Raw genomic sequence first — 17,755 nt, 5'->3', positions numbered from 1 at the left:
GTCACAGGGCACCTGCTCCTCACCGTGACGTAGGTGTCACTGAGCTGTGCCCAGCCGTAGAGGTCCAGGAGACGGTAGACGCTGCTGATCTTGCACCGCATGAGCCTCTCCCCCTTGGCCAGGTTCAGGGAGTCGGCAGTGTGGAGGTCGTTGATGGGTGTCATCATGGAGAAGTCTGCAGGGATGGGAGGGGACAGTGCATCTCCCTGAGGACAAGAGTCCCCACCAGCTAGCCTGGTCCTTGTCCTGTACCCCTCTAGATCTCACTGACTAATGCTCCCATGGTACAGGGAACCGCACCTGCCAGAGGATCAAGCAGCCCTTGACTCACACCCAGAGGAAGAAAGGTTGTAGAGTGGCCATGTGTGGCTTGCTCGATTGAGATTAGTGCTGCTTTGGGGGGAAAGCCAATAGCTCAGGTGGTTCAGTGCATGACCAACGTGCACTCAATCCATAGGCTCGACCCTAGCACTACATAAAGTCATGGTGGTGATGCGCATCTGTAACTCAGCACTCGCTTAGGAGGTGAAGGCAGGAGGGCCAGAAGTTAGGGATTATCCTGGGCTACAGACCAAGTATGAGACCAGCCTGGCCTGTAGGAAAGTTTGTCTTAAGGAAACAAAATAAAGCCACATCAAGGCTCAAAGCCATGAACAAAGGGTTCTCAGAATGCCAAGGTTGCCACGAACCCTAAAGAGGAGCATCGATTGGGTAAATGCAGAATGATCGGGTAAATGCAGAATCATCAGGTAAATGCAGAATGATCGGGTGAATGCAGAATGGTTTCTGAGTGGGAGTGTGCAGAGGTGTCAGAGGTGCTGGACAGAATGCCTGCTGTCGCTGTGTTTTGAGTGACCATGCAACAGAACTTCCTCTGTGGCTTGGAAACAAGACACATAGAAAGCCACATCAACCATGAAGACATTTCTTCAACTTTCCCCCAAGTCATGTTTGAGAGATTCAGACCCCAGAAGCCAAGGCTGGCTAGAAAGCTGCAATGTCTGGTGGCATGTGTCTGTTTCTGTTAGGACAGATAGCCGTGCTAACACGTGTCACTTTTCTCTAGGAATTAGGGAAAGTCTTGAGAGATTTGGAAATGGGCCCCTGGGGGAGGGGGCTAGCAATCTTGTCCCCACCCTAGATGTCGGAGCTGATGGACAGTCTGTTCCCTTAACCATGATGGTCACTGCCTATGAGCTTCCGGGGAGCAGAGGAAAGTATACAAGCTAAGGGTAGAAAGGCATCAGTGGTAAAGAGCATTTGTTGCTCTTGCAGACTAAGCTCAGTTCCCAGCACCTTTGTCAGGGGCACACATTTACACACACACACACACACACACACACACACACACACACTCACCATGTACACACATGCATGCATGAACACACATGTGCACATGCACACCACATTTTCTTTTTAAATGTGCATTGGTTAAATAAAAAAATTTAAAGGTTATATTACCATTATCAAAGTGTTATTTTTGTCAGGACCAGGTTGGGTATGGTAGAATGTTTCTGTAATTCCAGCACTCAGGATGTCAAAGTGGGAGAATAAAAGCCAATCTGGGCTACCCAATGAGAACCCATCTCAAAACAAGCAAAATGTGAAGTAAAACATGTGCTAAGAACAAAGAGAAATGAACAATAATGAAATGGATGCACTTTTGACAAAATCCAATGAAAATGGAAACATAAATTAAATTGAGTGTCCTGGAGACAGCCTCTAACTATAGATCATTTAAAAATAATTATATTAGGTTGCAAAAAGCTCTCACTGAACCCTTGACATGGAACTTAAGAACTTCTAATCCCATGAAGGCTGACATTGACCGATCTATAGAAGAATAAGTATTCAATAGCTTGGCAATGAGAAAAGACAGCTCAAGGAATAAAAAACAGACCTGGGGGGGGGGTGCTTCTCAGTGCGTGCCTGGTGTGTGTGCAGCTGCGGTTTACTGCCAGCACCATCAAAACACGTGTGCAGCTGTGGTTCATGGATACAAATGTAGGCACATCCAGGAAGAGGGAATCTTATCTGAGGGAATTGTGTCCATCAGATTGACCTACAGTCAAGTCTGTAGGCATATTTTCTTGCTTAACGATTGAGGTGGGAGGGCCCAGCCCACTGTGGGCGGGGTCACCCTTGGGCTGACGTCCTGAGTTATTAAAAAAGCAAGCTAAGCAAACCAGTAAGCAGCCCTCCTCCGTGACTTCTGCTTTAGTTCCTGTCCTTCACGATGACTTCCTGCCTGGGCTTCCCTCAATGACCTTCTGACATGTAAGCCAAATAAACCCTTTGCTCTCAGTGCTTCTGGTTGTGGTGTTTATCACAGCAATAAGAAATTGGAACATAAATAGTATGGAAAATAGTAAGTACAAAACCAAAGCCACCCAGATGTGGTAAAGCCCAGGTATAACCGCAGCCCTTGTGAGGTGAAGGCATGAGGGTTAATGCCTTGGCCAATCGGAACTACTTGATTAGACTGCGCTCCCTGTCTCCTCCCACTAACGCCTGGGCTGTAGTTTGGGCAAGCAGTGCTTGTTTGGCAGGTACAAAGCTCTGAGTTTGATCCCTGTTGTTGGAAAAGGCATTAGTAATCAGGAAAAAAAAATTAAGAACTGATAAACAAATACATGAATTAGTGTGTAAGACCTATGAATAAATTAATATGATTTGTTCAATAAGGGAAACACAGTACACTAGAAGCCAGCATAAAACTCAGCCACCACCCAGCACAAGACAATAAAAGGTGTATTGTAAGTCACCTCATTTTAAAGAGAATCCATCAACATAGATATTTTCATATAAAATATATGATCAAAATTTGCTAACACAGCAGCAAAATAAAAATTTAAATGCCAGGTAAAAACTGAACGGGTAAGCGTTAAGAATCTCTGACAATGCTCTAGATGTGGATAATTATGAAAGTGAGCTGTAAGCCTTCGAGAGAGATGTACCTCCTTTGCTTAAACTCCATCAGGGTAAGGAGAAAGGTGGAGTCTCCTTGCTCATGATTAAAGTCATGGCTGAATGCCCTAGAGTGGACTGCTCACCCTCACATGAGAATATATGTGCTTAAATCCTTAACAGAAGTCTAACAGTAAAACCCACAACAGTGTATCAGAACAAGGAATTAGAGCCAAGAAGATGGCTCAGCTGGTCAAGAGGCTGCTGTCAAAAAGGAGGACCTGTGATCATCACCAATTACCAGAGCCCACATTACAAGGGAAAAAAAGCCAAGTATCTTGGGACACACTTGTAATCCTAGCACTGGGGAGACAAAAACAGAAGGAGTTCTGGGACTGCCCGCCTAGCTGATGTGGCGAGTTCTAGGCCAGTGAGAGATCCTCTCTCAAAATATGTGGTGGGTTGCTCTGAAGGATCAACCTGTAAGATCGAACTCTGGTTTCCACATGCATATGTGCTTATATTGTGAACTTGACTGTATACACACACACACACACACACACACACACACACACACACGATCAGAGGTAATTTAGAGCCTGGTATTCCGAGATCTGTCACTATAACTCATTGTGACAATTGCTCAAGGGGACATAAAGGGATCAGTACCCCAAATGCATCATGTTATTTCTCAAAATCTATTTCTAAACAGAGAGCTATGATGAGCTAGAAAAAAAGACATTTTCTCAACATGATAAAGAGTAATGATCTCACGTTCTATGATGACAGAATTTCCATTAAAGCCAGATGCAAGACAAAGATGACTACTCTCTAAATTATTAAATGTCATTCCAAAGCCTGAGGGGATATAACCAGAAAACTAGGAAAAATAAGGCCAAAGGCAAAATGCTGGCAGACGAAGGCAAAATGTCAATGTTTGCAGACAATGTGATTTTTCTATATATAAAAACACAAGGCCAGAAAGATAGCTCAGAGGGAAAAGTGCTTTGCTGCCAAGGGCTTCCATGGTGGGAAGAGAGAACCAATTCTTGTGGGCTGACTTCTGACCTCCATACACACATTGTGATATATACATACTCACAAACATACATATGATTGCACACACACACACATACATACACATGCACATAAATAAACGAAATAGTAAAATGATTTTAAAACTCAAGATAATGTGTACATGCATATTCAAGAAAAAGTTGAATAAAGATTCATTTATGACAGCCAAGTTATATATTATTTCCTGGATGGGCTTAAGACATCAACAGATCATATGAAAATAACTTGTAAGTGTTCCAGGTAGACATTACAGAACTAGCATAAACATACCTTGTTTCTCAATATTCTAAATCAGCTTTCGAAAATATTTTAAAAGTATCTCCCACACGCTAGGTAAAATATTCTAGAACCAACCATAGACATTTCCCTCACAGAAACTATATTCTAAAATAAAAATAAAGAAATCCAACTCCTCTACCAAGTCAATCCCAATACAACTCCGATCAAAATCCTAGAAGGACTATTTTATGGTAGAGGAGAATAGAGCTTGACAAAGTAACTCCAAAATTACTTTATAGAATAAATTTGCACAAGAGACTAAGATAAATTGATGATTAACTATGGCCTTTTGACCTATTGTCTAGGCAGGTGGCCAGCAGTGGAAGACACAAAGGAAAATAACAGAGGCTCTGTTCTGTAACAATATATTCTACAATATATCAAATGCTATGAACAAAATTAAAAGTCAAAAAAGAAACTGAGAAATGACTGCAATATTTTTGACAGGTCGTAGGGAAATAGCATAAATTTATAAAGATTTAAAAACCTATTCACAGCACACTAGTAGGAAAATTGGCAAAGTATGGGAACAAACATTTTGCTATGAAAAAGCACAGATGAAGGTTTAGGTACAGCCTGTCTCATGGGGAAGGGAGGAGCAACAACTAACAGTCTGAGAGAGGTGGAAGCGGGGCCACGCCCACCACACTCTGTTGAGAGCAAGGTTGGCAAATCTCTTTCTCTGGGATGGTGAAGGGACAGAATCTGCACTGTGCAATGCTTCCTAGCTCCTGTTTGCATTCCTCCAGCCATTCTTACAATTTATCTTCAGAAGACAGTCCAAGCATTTCACCATTTTCTTATTATAATTTATCTTTAGAAGACAGTTGTCCACGTAGCATCATATTTATTTACCAGGATGCCTACCCCACTGTGCTCCATAATAGTAAAGAAATGAACACAATCTAAAACTCCAGTAAGGAATGATTCATCAGCATGCAGCTACAAAAATTACTGCAGAACCCTATTTACGATGCAAAATTTTAGTTGATATACCATTAAAATATATGTCTTTTTCTTGCTTTCAATAATCTATCTATATTAAACCCAAAAAGCTGAAAAGATACATCAAAATATTGCTAAGAGTGATTTTTGGAGTTCTCAAAACATAACGAAGTGGGCTTTGGCTTCTCTTTCTCAAATGCTTCCTTAGTTATGGTCATCACCCTATATATCTGAGTCATATGCAACTTCCAGGCTGTGGGCAGAGCTGCAGTTCGGGAAGGGAGCCCACACATAGTCACAACTCCTCTTACTGCTCAATAGTGATCATCCTGGCTGGTCTCCTGGCTCCACTCACCTCTTCTCATGCCCTGAAGTCACCTCCACCCTTCCCACCCCTGGCACCATGAGCAATTCTCCTATGGGTCTTTAATTCACAGCAACATCAGAAGCAGAACCAGGCATCTCTTTGCCCAGGCCTGCTAATGCAACTGCAGCTTGGCTATTGCCTAGCAACCAAGCTGCTTCCAGTGCTTTCTCCTCCCTTCCCAACCACAGCCCTCTTCCTCTGCTCCTGGCAGACACCCAGGCACCCACATACTCATGGAAGAAGCTGGGAAGACTGCGTGGGAGGTGCTGGCCATGAAGTCCGCGATCTGTCGGAGGGCCCAGATGTTAGAGGAGTTGTTGCCCTTCTTCATCTGCTCCTGGATGAGGCCTTCCAGCTCCTCCCTGAAAGACTGTAGCAGGCCAAGGGGTTGGTGCCCTGTTCCTCATGGAGGGCCGGGGGCCCAGCAGGCCTTCATAAGAGGGCAATGCCCTACAGATACCCAGGGATTGGTGCCCAGCTCCTTGCAGGAGAATTAAGGACCCTGCAGGTCCCTAGGAGCTGAGGGCACAGCAAGCTCAGAGGGGCTGGTCCCTGAGCTCTGCACAGGGGGTGATCTCCACTCACTCCCCTCCTGCAGCTCCTTCACAGGAGGACTGCTCCTGCAAGTAGCCAGGGGGTTGCTCTTCAGTAAAGGCCAAGGACCCTGAGGGATCCCCAGATGCAGGTTCACTAGGGCCCCAGGTTCCTCTTCAGATTGCTGGGTAGGTATTCAAGAAGTTTCTGGTAAAGAACCTGGAGCCCCATTTTTTTGTACGGTTAGTCCAGATTCCCACTCCCTCCTATCTGAGCAACAGCCAAGGCTGTACCAGTCACGGCAGCACTTCTCTTTAGAGGGAATTATTCGAATGAGAAAGTATGCCCCCTACAACACACACGCACTTAGCACACCCAGGGCTCTTCTCATACATCTGGATTCTTACTGATTGGCTAGGAGAGGGAGGTGTGGAGGACCTCTGCTGTGCCTGCCACTGTGACGCACTATGCTGAGCTTAGGATTTCATCCTACTTCAAGCTGAATTTCTTACCTTGCTGGCCAAGTGGCAAGAGGAAGCCTGAAAGGAACAGGGAGCTATAAAGATACTGAGGAGCCTATGAACAGTGGTAAAAAACCAGGGGTCCTGCATCCCCATATCCTGTCTTGCTCACTAACCATGGCTGGAGATGCTCCATTCTGCTGCCCCTCCCTCTGGGTGTCTAGGGGTTACCTTACCCTAAGGCCTTTAAGTACCTGCTGTCTTCCTCCAGGACCCTGACATGTGCCAGGAAGGCCCGAGGCTCATTTCTGTCTGCCCCTCCCTGGGCTTCCCAGCCTGTGTCCTACAGAGGCCCAAGTGCCATCCTCCTTCTCTTCCTCACCTCTCTCCCTTGCTCTTCTTCTCTACCCAAGGGCCAGCAGTGCTTTTACCCCCTCAGCCACCCATCTTTTCAGTGCACTCCCTGACTGGGAACGAGCTCTGAGGCCCTGCGAGACAGACATGAACCCACCCTGGCCTGGAGACTCAGGGGCATCTAGGTCAGGCTGGCCCCTGCGCCATTGCTCTTTCCTCAACCCTGGCTGGACATCCAGATGCTACTCACTCTACAGTGAGCAGGGTACTTCATGCTACTCGGCAAAGGGAACCCTAGGCCAGCCATGGCAACCCATCCTCCAGATCTCATGGTCCTATCTGTTGTCTGTTGCAGGAAAGGAGGACTAAAAACCCAAGCCCAGATGTAGCATAGGAAACCAGGTTATGGGACGTGTCTCTGCCACTTTCTGAACCACAATTTAGGCACATTCCCAGGAAGTATGATGGTTTGTATATGCTTGGCCCAGGGAGTGAGTGGTACTATTAGAGGGTGTGGTCCTGTTAGAATAGGTGTGGCCTCGTTGGAGTAGGTATGTCACTGTGGGTGTGGGCTTTAAGACCCTCATCCTAGCTGCCTGGAAGTCAGTATTCTGCTAGCAGCCTTCAGATGAAGATGTAAAACTCTCAACTCCTCCTGCTCCATGGCTGTCTGGATGCTGCCATGTTCCTATCTTGATAATGGACTGAACCCCTGAACCTGTAAGACAGCCCCAATTAAATGTTGTCCTTGTACGAGTTGCCTTGGTCATGATGTCTGTTCACAGCAGTTCAACAGACTAAGACAGGGAAAAGATCAAGTACCCACATGGCTGGGTGATCTTGTTCAACAAGCCTAAACTGTCAAGACCCTGAGTGAGGGACAGGGAGACAGAGCCACTGGTCTTTTGAGTCTCTGGGAAACCAGCCCTCGCTGCCCTGCCCACTCACAGGGCTCTGCAGGATCATGGTGACCCTCTTCTTCTGCTCCATCAGGTTGAAGTCCTGTCGCAGGTCAGCTGCACGGTTGCGAAGTCGCAAGTACTCAGGATCATCTTCAGAGAACCGGTCAAAGTAGTGCTGCCCTTGAGAGGGTGGTGGGGAGGCCGCCTCGGGGACCGTGTCCTCACTCATGGTCCTGCTAAGGCTTCAATCCACTCCTGGAACCCTGGAGAAAGAGGACAGGGTGAGCTCCCAGTGGGCCAACTACTTGCTAAGGCAAAGGGTGGTGTGACTCACCATGCCCTGTGGCTATTTCCAAGTGAGAAGGCAGGTCACTTCCTGGGATGATGAACCATAGGGGCTGCTAATGCACCATCAGGTTCTGTGCAAACATGTGTCCAGTTTAATTGATCCACTGGAATGTCAGAGGAGACTCCCTAGGTGGAGTGTAAATATGGGCTGCAAACCTTTCTGAGTCCTTCTGTGTTGAGTCCTTACAGAGTCAGGCAGGAGCCATGGGTACTTTAGTAAAATGATGTAGAGGGCTATGATGGGCTGGGGTGTAGTTAATAGTGAAAAGTACTTGCCTAGATCACCCAGGCCATGTCTGGCGTCTGTGCCCAGCATCCCAAATTATATAAATACCCTTTTCTTTTTGTATGCCTCCTCAAAAGCTATGGTCCAGAAATTCACAAAAGAACACTACTTCCAGGGACACGGGAAGCAGCTCATTTGGTAGAGTTGTCTAGCATGCTCCACCCCACATAAAACAGGGCATGGTGGCACATACCCACAATCCCAGTACTCAGGAGATAGAAACAAGAGACTCGGGAATCAAAGCCATCATCGGTTACAGAGTTCAAGTCCAGCCTGTGCTACATGAGACTCTATCCTCAAAAGCTCTGCAACAGGCACCATCTGATGGTCCTATTGGGATTTTGGCAACAAAAGATGGAGGATGAGAGACTGGGGATCAGGAAAGAGTGAAGAGGAGCAGGAGGAGGAAGAATGGAGGAGGAAAAAAAATCTCTTAAAGTTCTAAAACAGATTTGGCAGTGTGCGAGTCAAATGAAGATTACTTGGGGACATTCAAAGACAGGTTTGCCCCTTCCATCTAAGTCAGAGGTATCTGCTCTTGGGTTTCTCTAAGCCAAGGTCATCTACAAAGTTCAAGCTTGAGAATCTCACAATTGAGTTACAGCAAAAAGTCAAAAAACAAAACAAGTAAACAACAACAACACCCTAAACCAAACCCCTCAGAGTGTTTTAAATAAGTCTATGATTGATAGCGTTGGACCTGTGCTGTCCAGGTCTCATGTATATTCTAAATGGAGAGGGAGAGGCCTGCGGCTGGGGCCCATTTCAGGTGAGCAGGTCAGGACTGGAACTCAGTCCTATACTTTGAACAGCTCTGTCCCTTGACACCTGCATGTGTTCAGTGGGTCTCTTCCCTTCTCTGCCTCATCTGCTCTGTCTCTCACTGAGGGGTGAACAGAATGGCCACTGGGCTCCTTCTAGCCCAGAGCATCCATGGTTGTAAAAGTTGGAGGCAGACAGTTCCATGGAGAAGACACAGAAGGGTGGAGGATCTGGGTGTCATGGGGGCAGGGGACTTCTTGGCTCCCTATCCCTGGGAGCCAGTGGTGAACGCTGTGCCTCCATGCTGCCTGAAGCCAGCTCATCCTGGACCTTTGGGGTAAGAAGAAATAGGAAGACGGGTGCAGAGGACATGGCCCATCCAAGACATGGATGGGGCAGCAGTAGTCCTCCATGGCTCCTCCCCACTCAGCTGCCACTGCTCTCCCTGGTACCACTGTACCAAGGCAATCTCCACAGCACTTTCAAAGCCCTGAACCTTGGATGTTTTTGAAATAGAACCAAGCAGCCCCGCCTTGTGTGTACCCTGGTATGATCATGTATACATCCTGACACACATTCTTGTAGGACTCTAAGCCACCAGTTCCAGAAGCGCCAATGGGCCTGGGATGGTGTGGTCCCAGGCCCTCCTGACTTCAGTTCATTCTGTTTAACAGAAAGGCACTGATCCTTAGCTGCCCTGCCACGACTCTGGCCATGGTTCTAGATGTGCTTCCATAAGGATGGCTAACTCAGTCCCCATGGGACAGGGATTCGGTGCAGTGAGGCATCCTTTCTGCAACTCCCGTCCACAGTGCTGGTGGTGACTAGTTACCTGCAGATGGCTTAGTGGGTAAGGCAGCAGTGCTGAAATAAAACTACCTGGGTTCAAACCTCAGCAACGCCACTTAGAAGCTATGTGGTCTATGGCCAATTCACCTAACAGCACTGAGCAACAGTTAAAGGATAGCAAAGTGTTTGTGTGTGTGTGTGTGTGTGTGTGTGTGTGTCTGTCTGTCTGTCTGTCTGTCTGTCTGTCTGTCTTCATCTTTAGTCTTACTAGGTGCCACTGAGGGGGTACAATCTTCTGCTATTAGGGACTTCATGAGGAGAGTCTGGGATTCATCCGTAAGCAGGTGCACACTAAATAACCATAATGAAGTGTTTTAGCTCAAGAAGCCAAGTCAGTCTTGAGCTCCGTTAACACAAGGAGTGCAACAAGAGAAATGGCACATCACCCCAGAGACCACAGGGGCCATTAAGTTAGATCTCTGGGCCAGACATGATGAGAGCAAGCTTCAGAGATGCTGCCTCAGTTTCTGTACCAAGCTTCAAAACTCCTTTGGAACTTGCTAAATGTCTGAAGGATAGAACTTTTTGTTACTCATCGTGAGTTCCTCTCAAGGAAACCCGAGTTTGTTCTAAAATAGCTGAGTCCTGTGGTTCTTCAGACAGCATCCAGGGAGAGTCTGGCCACCCAGAAAGGCCAGAGCTGGAAGGTGGTGAGGAGTAGAGGGCTCCTGCTTCATGCCATAAACATGCACACACACATTCTCATCTTCACACTCTCATTCTCTCCCCACCCCACCCCCACCCTCTCTCCCCGCTAGAGACTGAGTTCCACCAAAGGTCAAATGATCCACGCATCTGTGTTAAAGCTCTGGGATTTAGGAAACAGCTCTGTACACTGGGGCTTGGTGACCAGGACCACATGTTGGGAGCAATAATCCACATTAGATGCTGTGCGCATCTCTCCCACCAGCTATCCCTGACTTTGAGCCTTTATAGTGAAACCACGACTGCAAACAAAGCATCTCTGGTGTGTATTAGAGTCACTCCAATAAATTATTGGATCTGAGGAAGGGTTACAGGATTCCCTCCCCTCTTCATACGCTCCTAACCATGCCAGACAGATGTGAAGGTGATTTGGGGCTCCATAGGTGCCCATAGGGAGGTCTTGTTCCCTTAGGCATATGATTCTTTGGCAAAGTGAGATTGTGGGTCCCAGCGACTTCTCTTCTCCACCATGATTTTTATACCCAGGCCCTCTCTATTGCTGGGTGCTACTGTCTTCATGTTCAGACATCCACTGAGAGGCCACCTAACCTCATGAGGTCTCATGGGCAGGGTTTACTCAGCTGGAACCCGATCTAGCCCAGACCCTCACTCTTCTGCTCCTTCCCACTGCCCCCAAACACATAGCAAGCCAACTTGTGGGATGAGAGCTTAGGCTAGTTTCCTGGTCTGGGAGCCAACTGGCAGAGGGGAACTGCAGACAGACTTTTCTGGGGGCCTGAGAAAGGACTTCCCACCAACAGGGACAGCTGATAAAGGGGGGCAGAGCACTGGCTATCTGGTTTTCCTGGAGTCAATGTCTCTGGGTACTGCAGAGGGCTCCAGCACATCTAAGGATGGGACCAGGTATGAAGTGCTAACAATATTCTATGTACCTCCCAGTCTGCTATGGGAGTTCAGAGCAATGCCTCGAATGTCTAGACCATCACCTTCAGTAAACTTCCCCTATAGCCTCCAAAAGCCATCGACCACTTACCAGTAGGCTGAACCGGGCCTGTCCAGTCTCTGTCTTCAGTGACAGGTCTTCACGATTAGGAGGGCTGGCACAGCCACACTTCACACAGCCGGGTAGGAACTGCTAAACAAAAGTGCAGACATCAGGACCTCGGCCTCATGATCACCACCTAAGTCAGGCGAAGCTCTTTACCTAACTCCTTCACCGTTGCTGGGACCCACTTAGAAATGAGTGTTTAAAAGCTAATCATGACCATTAACATGTTAAGAAGACTCTATTGCCTTTATAACTGGAACCAAACTTCCTTTAAGATCCCATTTGTTGCAGGATGAGGGATGAGTGAGGAAAGGAAGGAGACAAAGAAGTCAGGGAAGAAGGAGGAGAGGAGGGAAGGCTTGAGGATGAGAGGAGAAAGAGAGGAGGAAGGGAGGCGTGGGGAGGAGGGAAGGAAAAGGAAGTGGGGAAGAGGAGGAGATGAGGAAGACAGCAGAAGGAGAAAGGGAAGAGGTAAAAAAGGAGGGGAAGTTGCAGAGGGGGAAGGAGAGGGGAAGGAAGGAGGAGAGGGAGGAGGAGAGGGAGGTGGAGGATCAAGGAGAAGGAGGAAGAGGAGGAGGAGGAGGAGGAGGAGGAGGAGGAGGAGGAAGCTGCAGGAGCCACTACAATTGTTCTGAGAGTGGGAGAAGAGTATGTTACCAGAAGAACTCCTGCCCAAGGCCTCCCAAAACGCTTTACTGACAGCCTCTGTATTCACTGGTGCTAGGGTGAGAAGTCTGAGGATCACTCCCCAGAGACAGAAACATCCTGAAGGATACCACACCCCAGGAAGGTGGGAGAGCCTTGGACTAGAAAGAACTTCTCATAGAACACAAGAATGGAGTGGACCGAGCTAGGATTGTGTGGGTGGGATCATCGGAAGGGGAAAGTCACTGACGTTCAACAGACATGGGGAAGACACTCCTGCAAAAACTCAGGAGTCAAAGATTCTTGAAGATTGGTGGGCAGGATGTGTGTATGTGTGTGTGTGTGTGACATGTGTGTGACATGTGTGTGACATGTGTGTGACATGTGTGTGACATGTATGTGACCAAAAGCTTTCACTGTCACCTGGATGTCCTGTTGCCCAGTCCCCAGGTGCTTTGGTGTCTCATCCAGGACCAACCTCCCCTATGTGCCCCACCCATGTCTGAGGCTCGACCCTGCTCATTCCCTGTCCTGATGGTGGAGAAGGGGCCGTCTGGAACTTGGCCTCTCAATGAGGAGCAAGAAGAATGGATTTGGGGATGCACAGGCCTGTGCTCACTGAGACAGCCCCCTCTGCAGCCCACCTCGCGGGCCTGGAGTTTTACAGCTCAGTACCCTGTAGTCTTCAAGACCAGACTTGAAGTTCATCTTGCAACCTCAGGACTAGGGATGTTTCCAAACGCCAGGCCTTGCGTTTAGCATGTCTAGCACCTGCTGGTGACTGCTAAACAGTGCTTTCATTTACTAATTATTTTAGCAACAACAGGATCATAGCCACTATTATGCCCACCACGCCCCGTCTTCATTACTGATCCCATGATGTAGCTGCTGAAACCTCTGATGCCCTTCCTAAGAATTAATCCTACCTCAGAGGTCAGAACTCACAAGATTTGAAATGCTGGGGTGTGAATAATATCCTACACATGGTAAAGAATTCACCCCAGAACTGATGAGGAGACAGACCTCTGTCTCCCACAGGAACAGCGTCACCTCAGCTCTGTGCCTGGGGTCATAGTGCCACACCTGACTGGAGTGAAATGGCCCTACAGTTCTTACACGACTCTGGGGTGATAACTCTGCTTAAGCACAAACTGCAGAGTCAGGCTGCACTGGGCTGGAACAGGCATGAAATCAGCACAATTTAAAATGGCTTTCCACAGGCCAGAGCACTTTCAGCAGCACCAGCTCCTGCGGCTTCCCAGTCCATGCCTCAAGAGCTCCCCTGTCTTAGCTGGGATTTCTACTGCTGTGATAAAAACACCATCCAAAAGGCAACTGAGGGAAGTCACGGCAGGAACTCAAGGCAGGAACCTGGAAGCAGGAATTGACAGAGGCCATAGAGGGACACTGCTTAGTAGCTTCCTTACTGGCTTGTTCAGCCTGCTTTCTTATACAACCCAGGACCACCAGCCCAGGGTTAACAATGCCCACAGTGGGTTAGGCCCTCCCACATCAATCATTAATCAAGAAAATATCCTATAGACTTGCCTGCAGGCAATGTGGATGGAAGTGTTTTCTCAATTGAGAGCCTGTCTTAGCAATTGGCTCTAGCTTGTGTCCCGCAGACATAAAACCAACCCAGACATCTCTACATCTAACTTCCAGCCCCCAAAGAGCTGGGAAGCAAAGGACAGCGTGCACTGTAGCAGTCACGCCAGGAAGACGAGACACTTGACTTCCCAACAGATCGAGGTGGTTCAGAGAGACAAACACATGGCACCCAGGGTGACCCCCCACTCTAGGTATGCCACCAAGCCAGCACAAAGGCACCAAGAGTCTCACAGGGGATTCCAGTCTGTGCATTCAGACACAAAAAATGCTAAAGAACCTTTCCAGTCTTAATGTCAGTCTTAATGTCAGCCTGCCCAGTGGACCGTGGCTTTGGTTAGTCGTACCATGACATGGCTGTATCTAGGCTGGGCCCACCTCTCTGTCTTCCCAGCAACTGCCCAAGTAGACTAGAGTCAACCTTGACTCCTGCCTCTCCTTGTCCCGTGGATTTCAGTCACAGAAACCTTCTAGATTTATGTCCCTTTGTCTTTGCCTGCATAACCCTTCTTGTCTCCTGACCACTGTCCAACTGGCCGCTGGAGTCTCTGTCCTGAGACTGCAAACTGGCCCCTGCTGCCATGGTCCTGCTGAAACCCAGTGCTCTTCAACAGGGGCACTGAACTGGCATCTTTAAGTCCAGTTCTTTAAGCCGAAACTTAGTCAAATTGGGATCCTGCTACAAAAACGGCAGGCATTCCTTTCTTTCACCCTTGCCAAGTATCCAACTATAATTATGAATTTGCTTTATAAAACCAAATGCAAACTCACTGGCATGCCCCCCACCAAGCATGGTCTGCCATGCTTTCTCTCCCCTCTTTTACTCCTCCCTCTTTAGGGAGGCCACCAATAGAATGAAATCACACCCTGAGGTGACATTCTGTGTCTGTCCCACCCCTTCCCATCATGCTCTGAGCTACTCATAATTCATTGGCAGACTCTCTGGGGACAGTGGGGTCTCACAGGAACACCCATTCCTCTTTACCCCCTCCTGACACCCAGGGTCCTCTTTTGGGGGAGTCTGCCCAATCTTCAGCTGTCACTCATTTTCCCTTAATTTTTTTTCATTCTTCTTTTAACCCAACAGCAACAGCTATTACCCAGAGTTCCTAGGAAGGGGAAGGAGTTGGTTTTGGTGCTTTTCTGTTCTAGAAGTTACCTGGGGCTGGTCTAAGGTAGAGGCTGGATAAATGCTAACTAACTAAGCAGACATGTGACTAATGATGTCACTAATGGGACATAGGGTCAGATCAACAAAGCAGAACCAGGTCCACCCAGGCCGGAGGGGTGCTTACAGCACAGAGGCTCCTTACAGGGAAAGGTGACAGGTACCCTGAAGATAAGTCACAACCTCCTAAACTGTGCTCCTTTGATAATACAGCCCAGAGAATGGCCCCTAAGGCCAGTCTGAGACAAACTCCAGCAGATCTCCTGCCACTTCAGTGAGGTGTCTCTGGACCAGAACAGTCAGTCTTATGCTGGGCACACACGGCCAAAATAGTCGTGAGCTGTCTTTCTGCTGGGTGCCACTGCCATAGGCTCAGTTACCTAAAAGCCCAGCGCTGCCTCTTCCCAGGTCAGCTCTGAGCAAAACCAACCTTGGGCACTTGCTGAGAGTCTCAGACATGGCATCAGTACCCATACTCACCTGTCCTACATCCTGCCAAACAAGTCCAAGTCACACGCAAAACTGACACGGGGACGGGGGGGTGGGGGTGGGGGGTTAAAGAAGCAAGAAGTGTCCACACCACACTCCACAATCCTCTTGCTTTCTAAAAGCCCCTTACCCCAATTTTGTCTCCCTCAGGAAGCCCTGGACCCCTGGATGCCCCTCCCAATGTGCCCTCCACAGCTCTAGGCTCCAGGAGGCCGGAGGCACAGCTGTGCTGCAAGTCACTGCCAAGGGCATTTTCCTCCCTGTCTCATTAAGAGAAAGTCACTCATGGTCCCTGGAGGGTGCACTGGCTCCCTGAGGCTGGAAAGGACTGAGCAGCCACAAGAAAAACAGACAGGAGCCCATATAGCCAGACATTGCTAACATCTAAAGATTAAGCTCTGTGTGGCTAGAGAGGTGAGTGACCATCTCCTACCACATCACTGGGACGTCTCCACATCAGGACAGACAGTTATATGCTTAGCACGCAGAGCCTGGATAGCCACGAGCTGCTTTCGAATTCCAGCTCACCACTACCAGTGGCTGAGCTGCTTGAAACCCAGCCTTGCCTCCTTCTGGGTGAGTTATGGGCAAGGCCAGCCACAGGCACTTGCTGCAAGCCTTGTGCCTATCGTCAGAACCCACACTCACCTATCCTCCATCCTTGAAGACTCCCACAAATGGAAGAGGCAGTGGCTATGGCCTTGCTGCTGTTACCCAGAATAGGTGTGGGCAGTTAAACAAGAGACTCGGCCACACCCTGCCTGCCATGTTCAGATAAAGGCAGGATCATGGGGGACACTTATCACAGTCTCTCACACCACATGATTCTTCATTCTTCCATGTTCCATCTCATGTAATAACCACTGTGGTCACTTAGGACCAAAGTACTTTTAAAAAGAAGAAAAGAGGAAGGGCGGAAGAGGTGGTAAAACCAATGTCAGCCTCCTGAAATCCCGCTGGCCGGAAGCTCTTCACTGCTGCCTGCCTTGCATGCACCTGAGTACTGATTTCTGGGTACCCCTAACACATGCTCTTCTAGAGCGACCCAGGGGAATGCTAAAAGCTTCTGGCTCAGGACCTCACACCGGAGGAGCCACCTGTTAGTGTGGACAGCAGCCAGTGCTGCTTCCACAGGGCCAGGCTCACTTGGTTTCCTTTCCTCTCAGTGTGCAGCAATGGGTCTGGTCAGAAGCTTCAGAAGCCAGGAGTGACCAGGAACAGGAACTGGACACCAGAACAGGATACTAGGAGAGGTAGACATCTCCCAGTCATCCCAAGAGCCATAGTCAGTCTGTGTTCATTGAAAATGAGGGTGTATATAAGACACAGAAGCAGAGACACAGGAATGTGGACATGTAGTCAACTGGTCATCTCGATATGGGGTCTGGAAAGGAAGGCCAGCTCTGACCGGAAACAGACCTTGCTCAATGCTTCTATGGACATTTATGAGAATCAAGGTCTTGACTTAGATCTTTAATGATAGATATCATTCAATGCATGGAGCTGTGAAACTCAGAAGCTGCAGGGGCTGGGCCAGGCCTTCTCCAAGCCCTGCAATGAAGAGCCAGTGTCTTGCTTTCCCAGGTGTGAAGCTCAGGCCCTGGGTACCTGAGTGACTAGATCTGCAGCTCTGAGCTGGTTGAGAAGAGCCTGGGTTTGAACACAACTGACTGACAGCTTCTTTGCTTCACCAATCCCCACCCAACTCAAATGAAGAGGAGTATATGCCACAAACCCAGTAGAATGGAGATGGCGGTGGTGTGGTGACAGGAATATGGAAACCAGCCAAGGGCCCCAGCCCAAAGCTCAGTTTATATCCTTGACAGAAGCCCTAAGCATTCAGCCTGGAAAGGGGAACCTGGTCCCTGCTCCTGGCAAACAGGCTCAGAAGTGAGCTGGTGCTCAGGGGAAAGTAGCCATTAGGAGCCAGATATCAGAGAGGTACCTCTGGTACTCTCTTTGATAATGTGGTCTGCAGGCTGGGAGGTGGCCATCGATCACCCAACACATACTTCCATGCCTTCTGGGTCACTAAGGTAGGGCTCTGCTGGACCTGGACT

The 17,755-nt window shown here is 48.4% G+C and overlaps 1 protein-coding gene across 2 annotated transcripts in view; it reads right to left on the bottom strand.

The window, feature by feature from the left end:
• Window positions 1-17,755, bottom strand: part of Add2 (adducin 2) — a 97,913-nt gene that overhangs the window by 31,548 nt on the left and 48,610 nt on the right. The window contains exons 2-5 of one of the 2 annotated variants that reach the window (XM_021191161.1): window positions 11,771-11,872; window positions 7,873-8,089; window positions 5,807-5,945; window positions 24-175 (exon numbers count right to left, since the gene is read on the bottom strand). In XM_021191161.1, the coding sequence (XP_021046820.1) occupies window positions 24-175; window positions 5,807-5,945; window positions 7,873-8,055 (474 nt within the window). In that variant the 5' untranslated portion in view covers window positions 8,056-8,089; window positions 11,771-11,872. The remainder of the gene's footprint in view (window positions 1-23; window positions 176-5,806; window positions 5,946-7,872; window positions 8,090-11,770; window positions 11,873-17,755) is intronic. The other variant, XM_021191163.1, reaches the window with a different exon arrangement.

The sequence above is a fragment of the Mus pahari genome, chromosome 2 (genome assembly GCF_900095145.1).
Source record: "Mus pahari chromosome 2, PAHARI_EIJ_v1.1, whole genome shotgun sequence".
In the NCBI taxonomy this organism is placed as follows: domain Eukaryota; kingdom Metazoa; phylum Chordata; class Mammalia; order Rodentia; family Muridae; genus Mus; species Mus pahari.
This window is presented reverse-complemented; position numbering and strand designations above follow the sequence as displayed.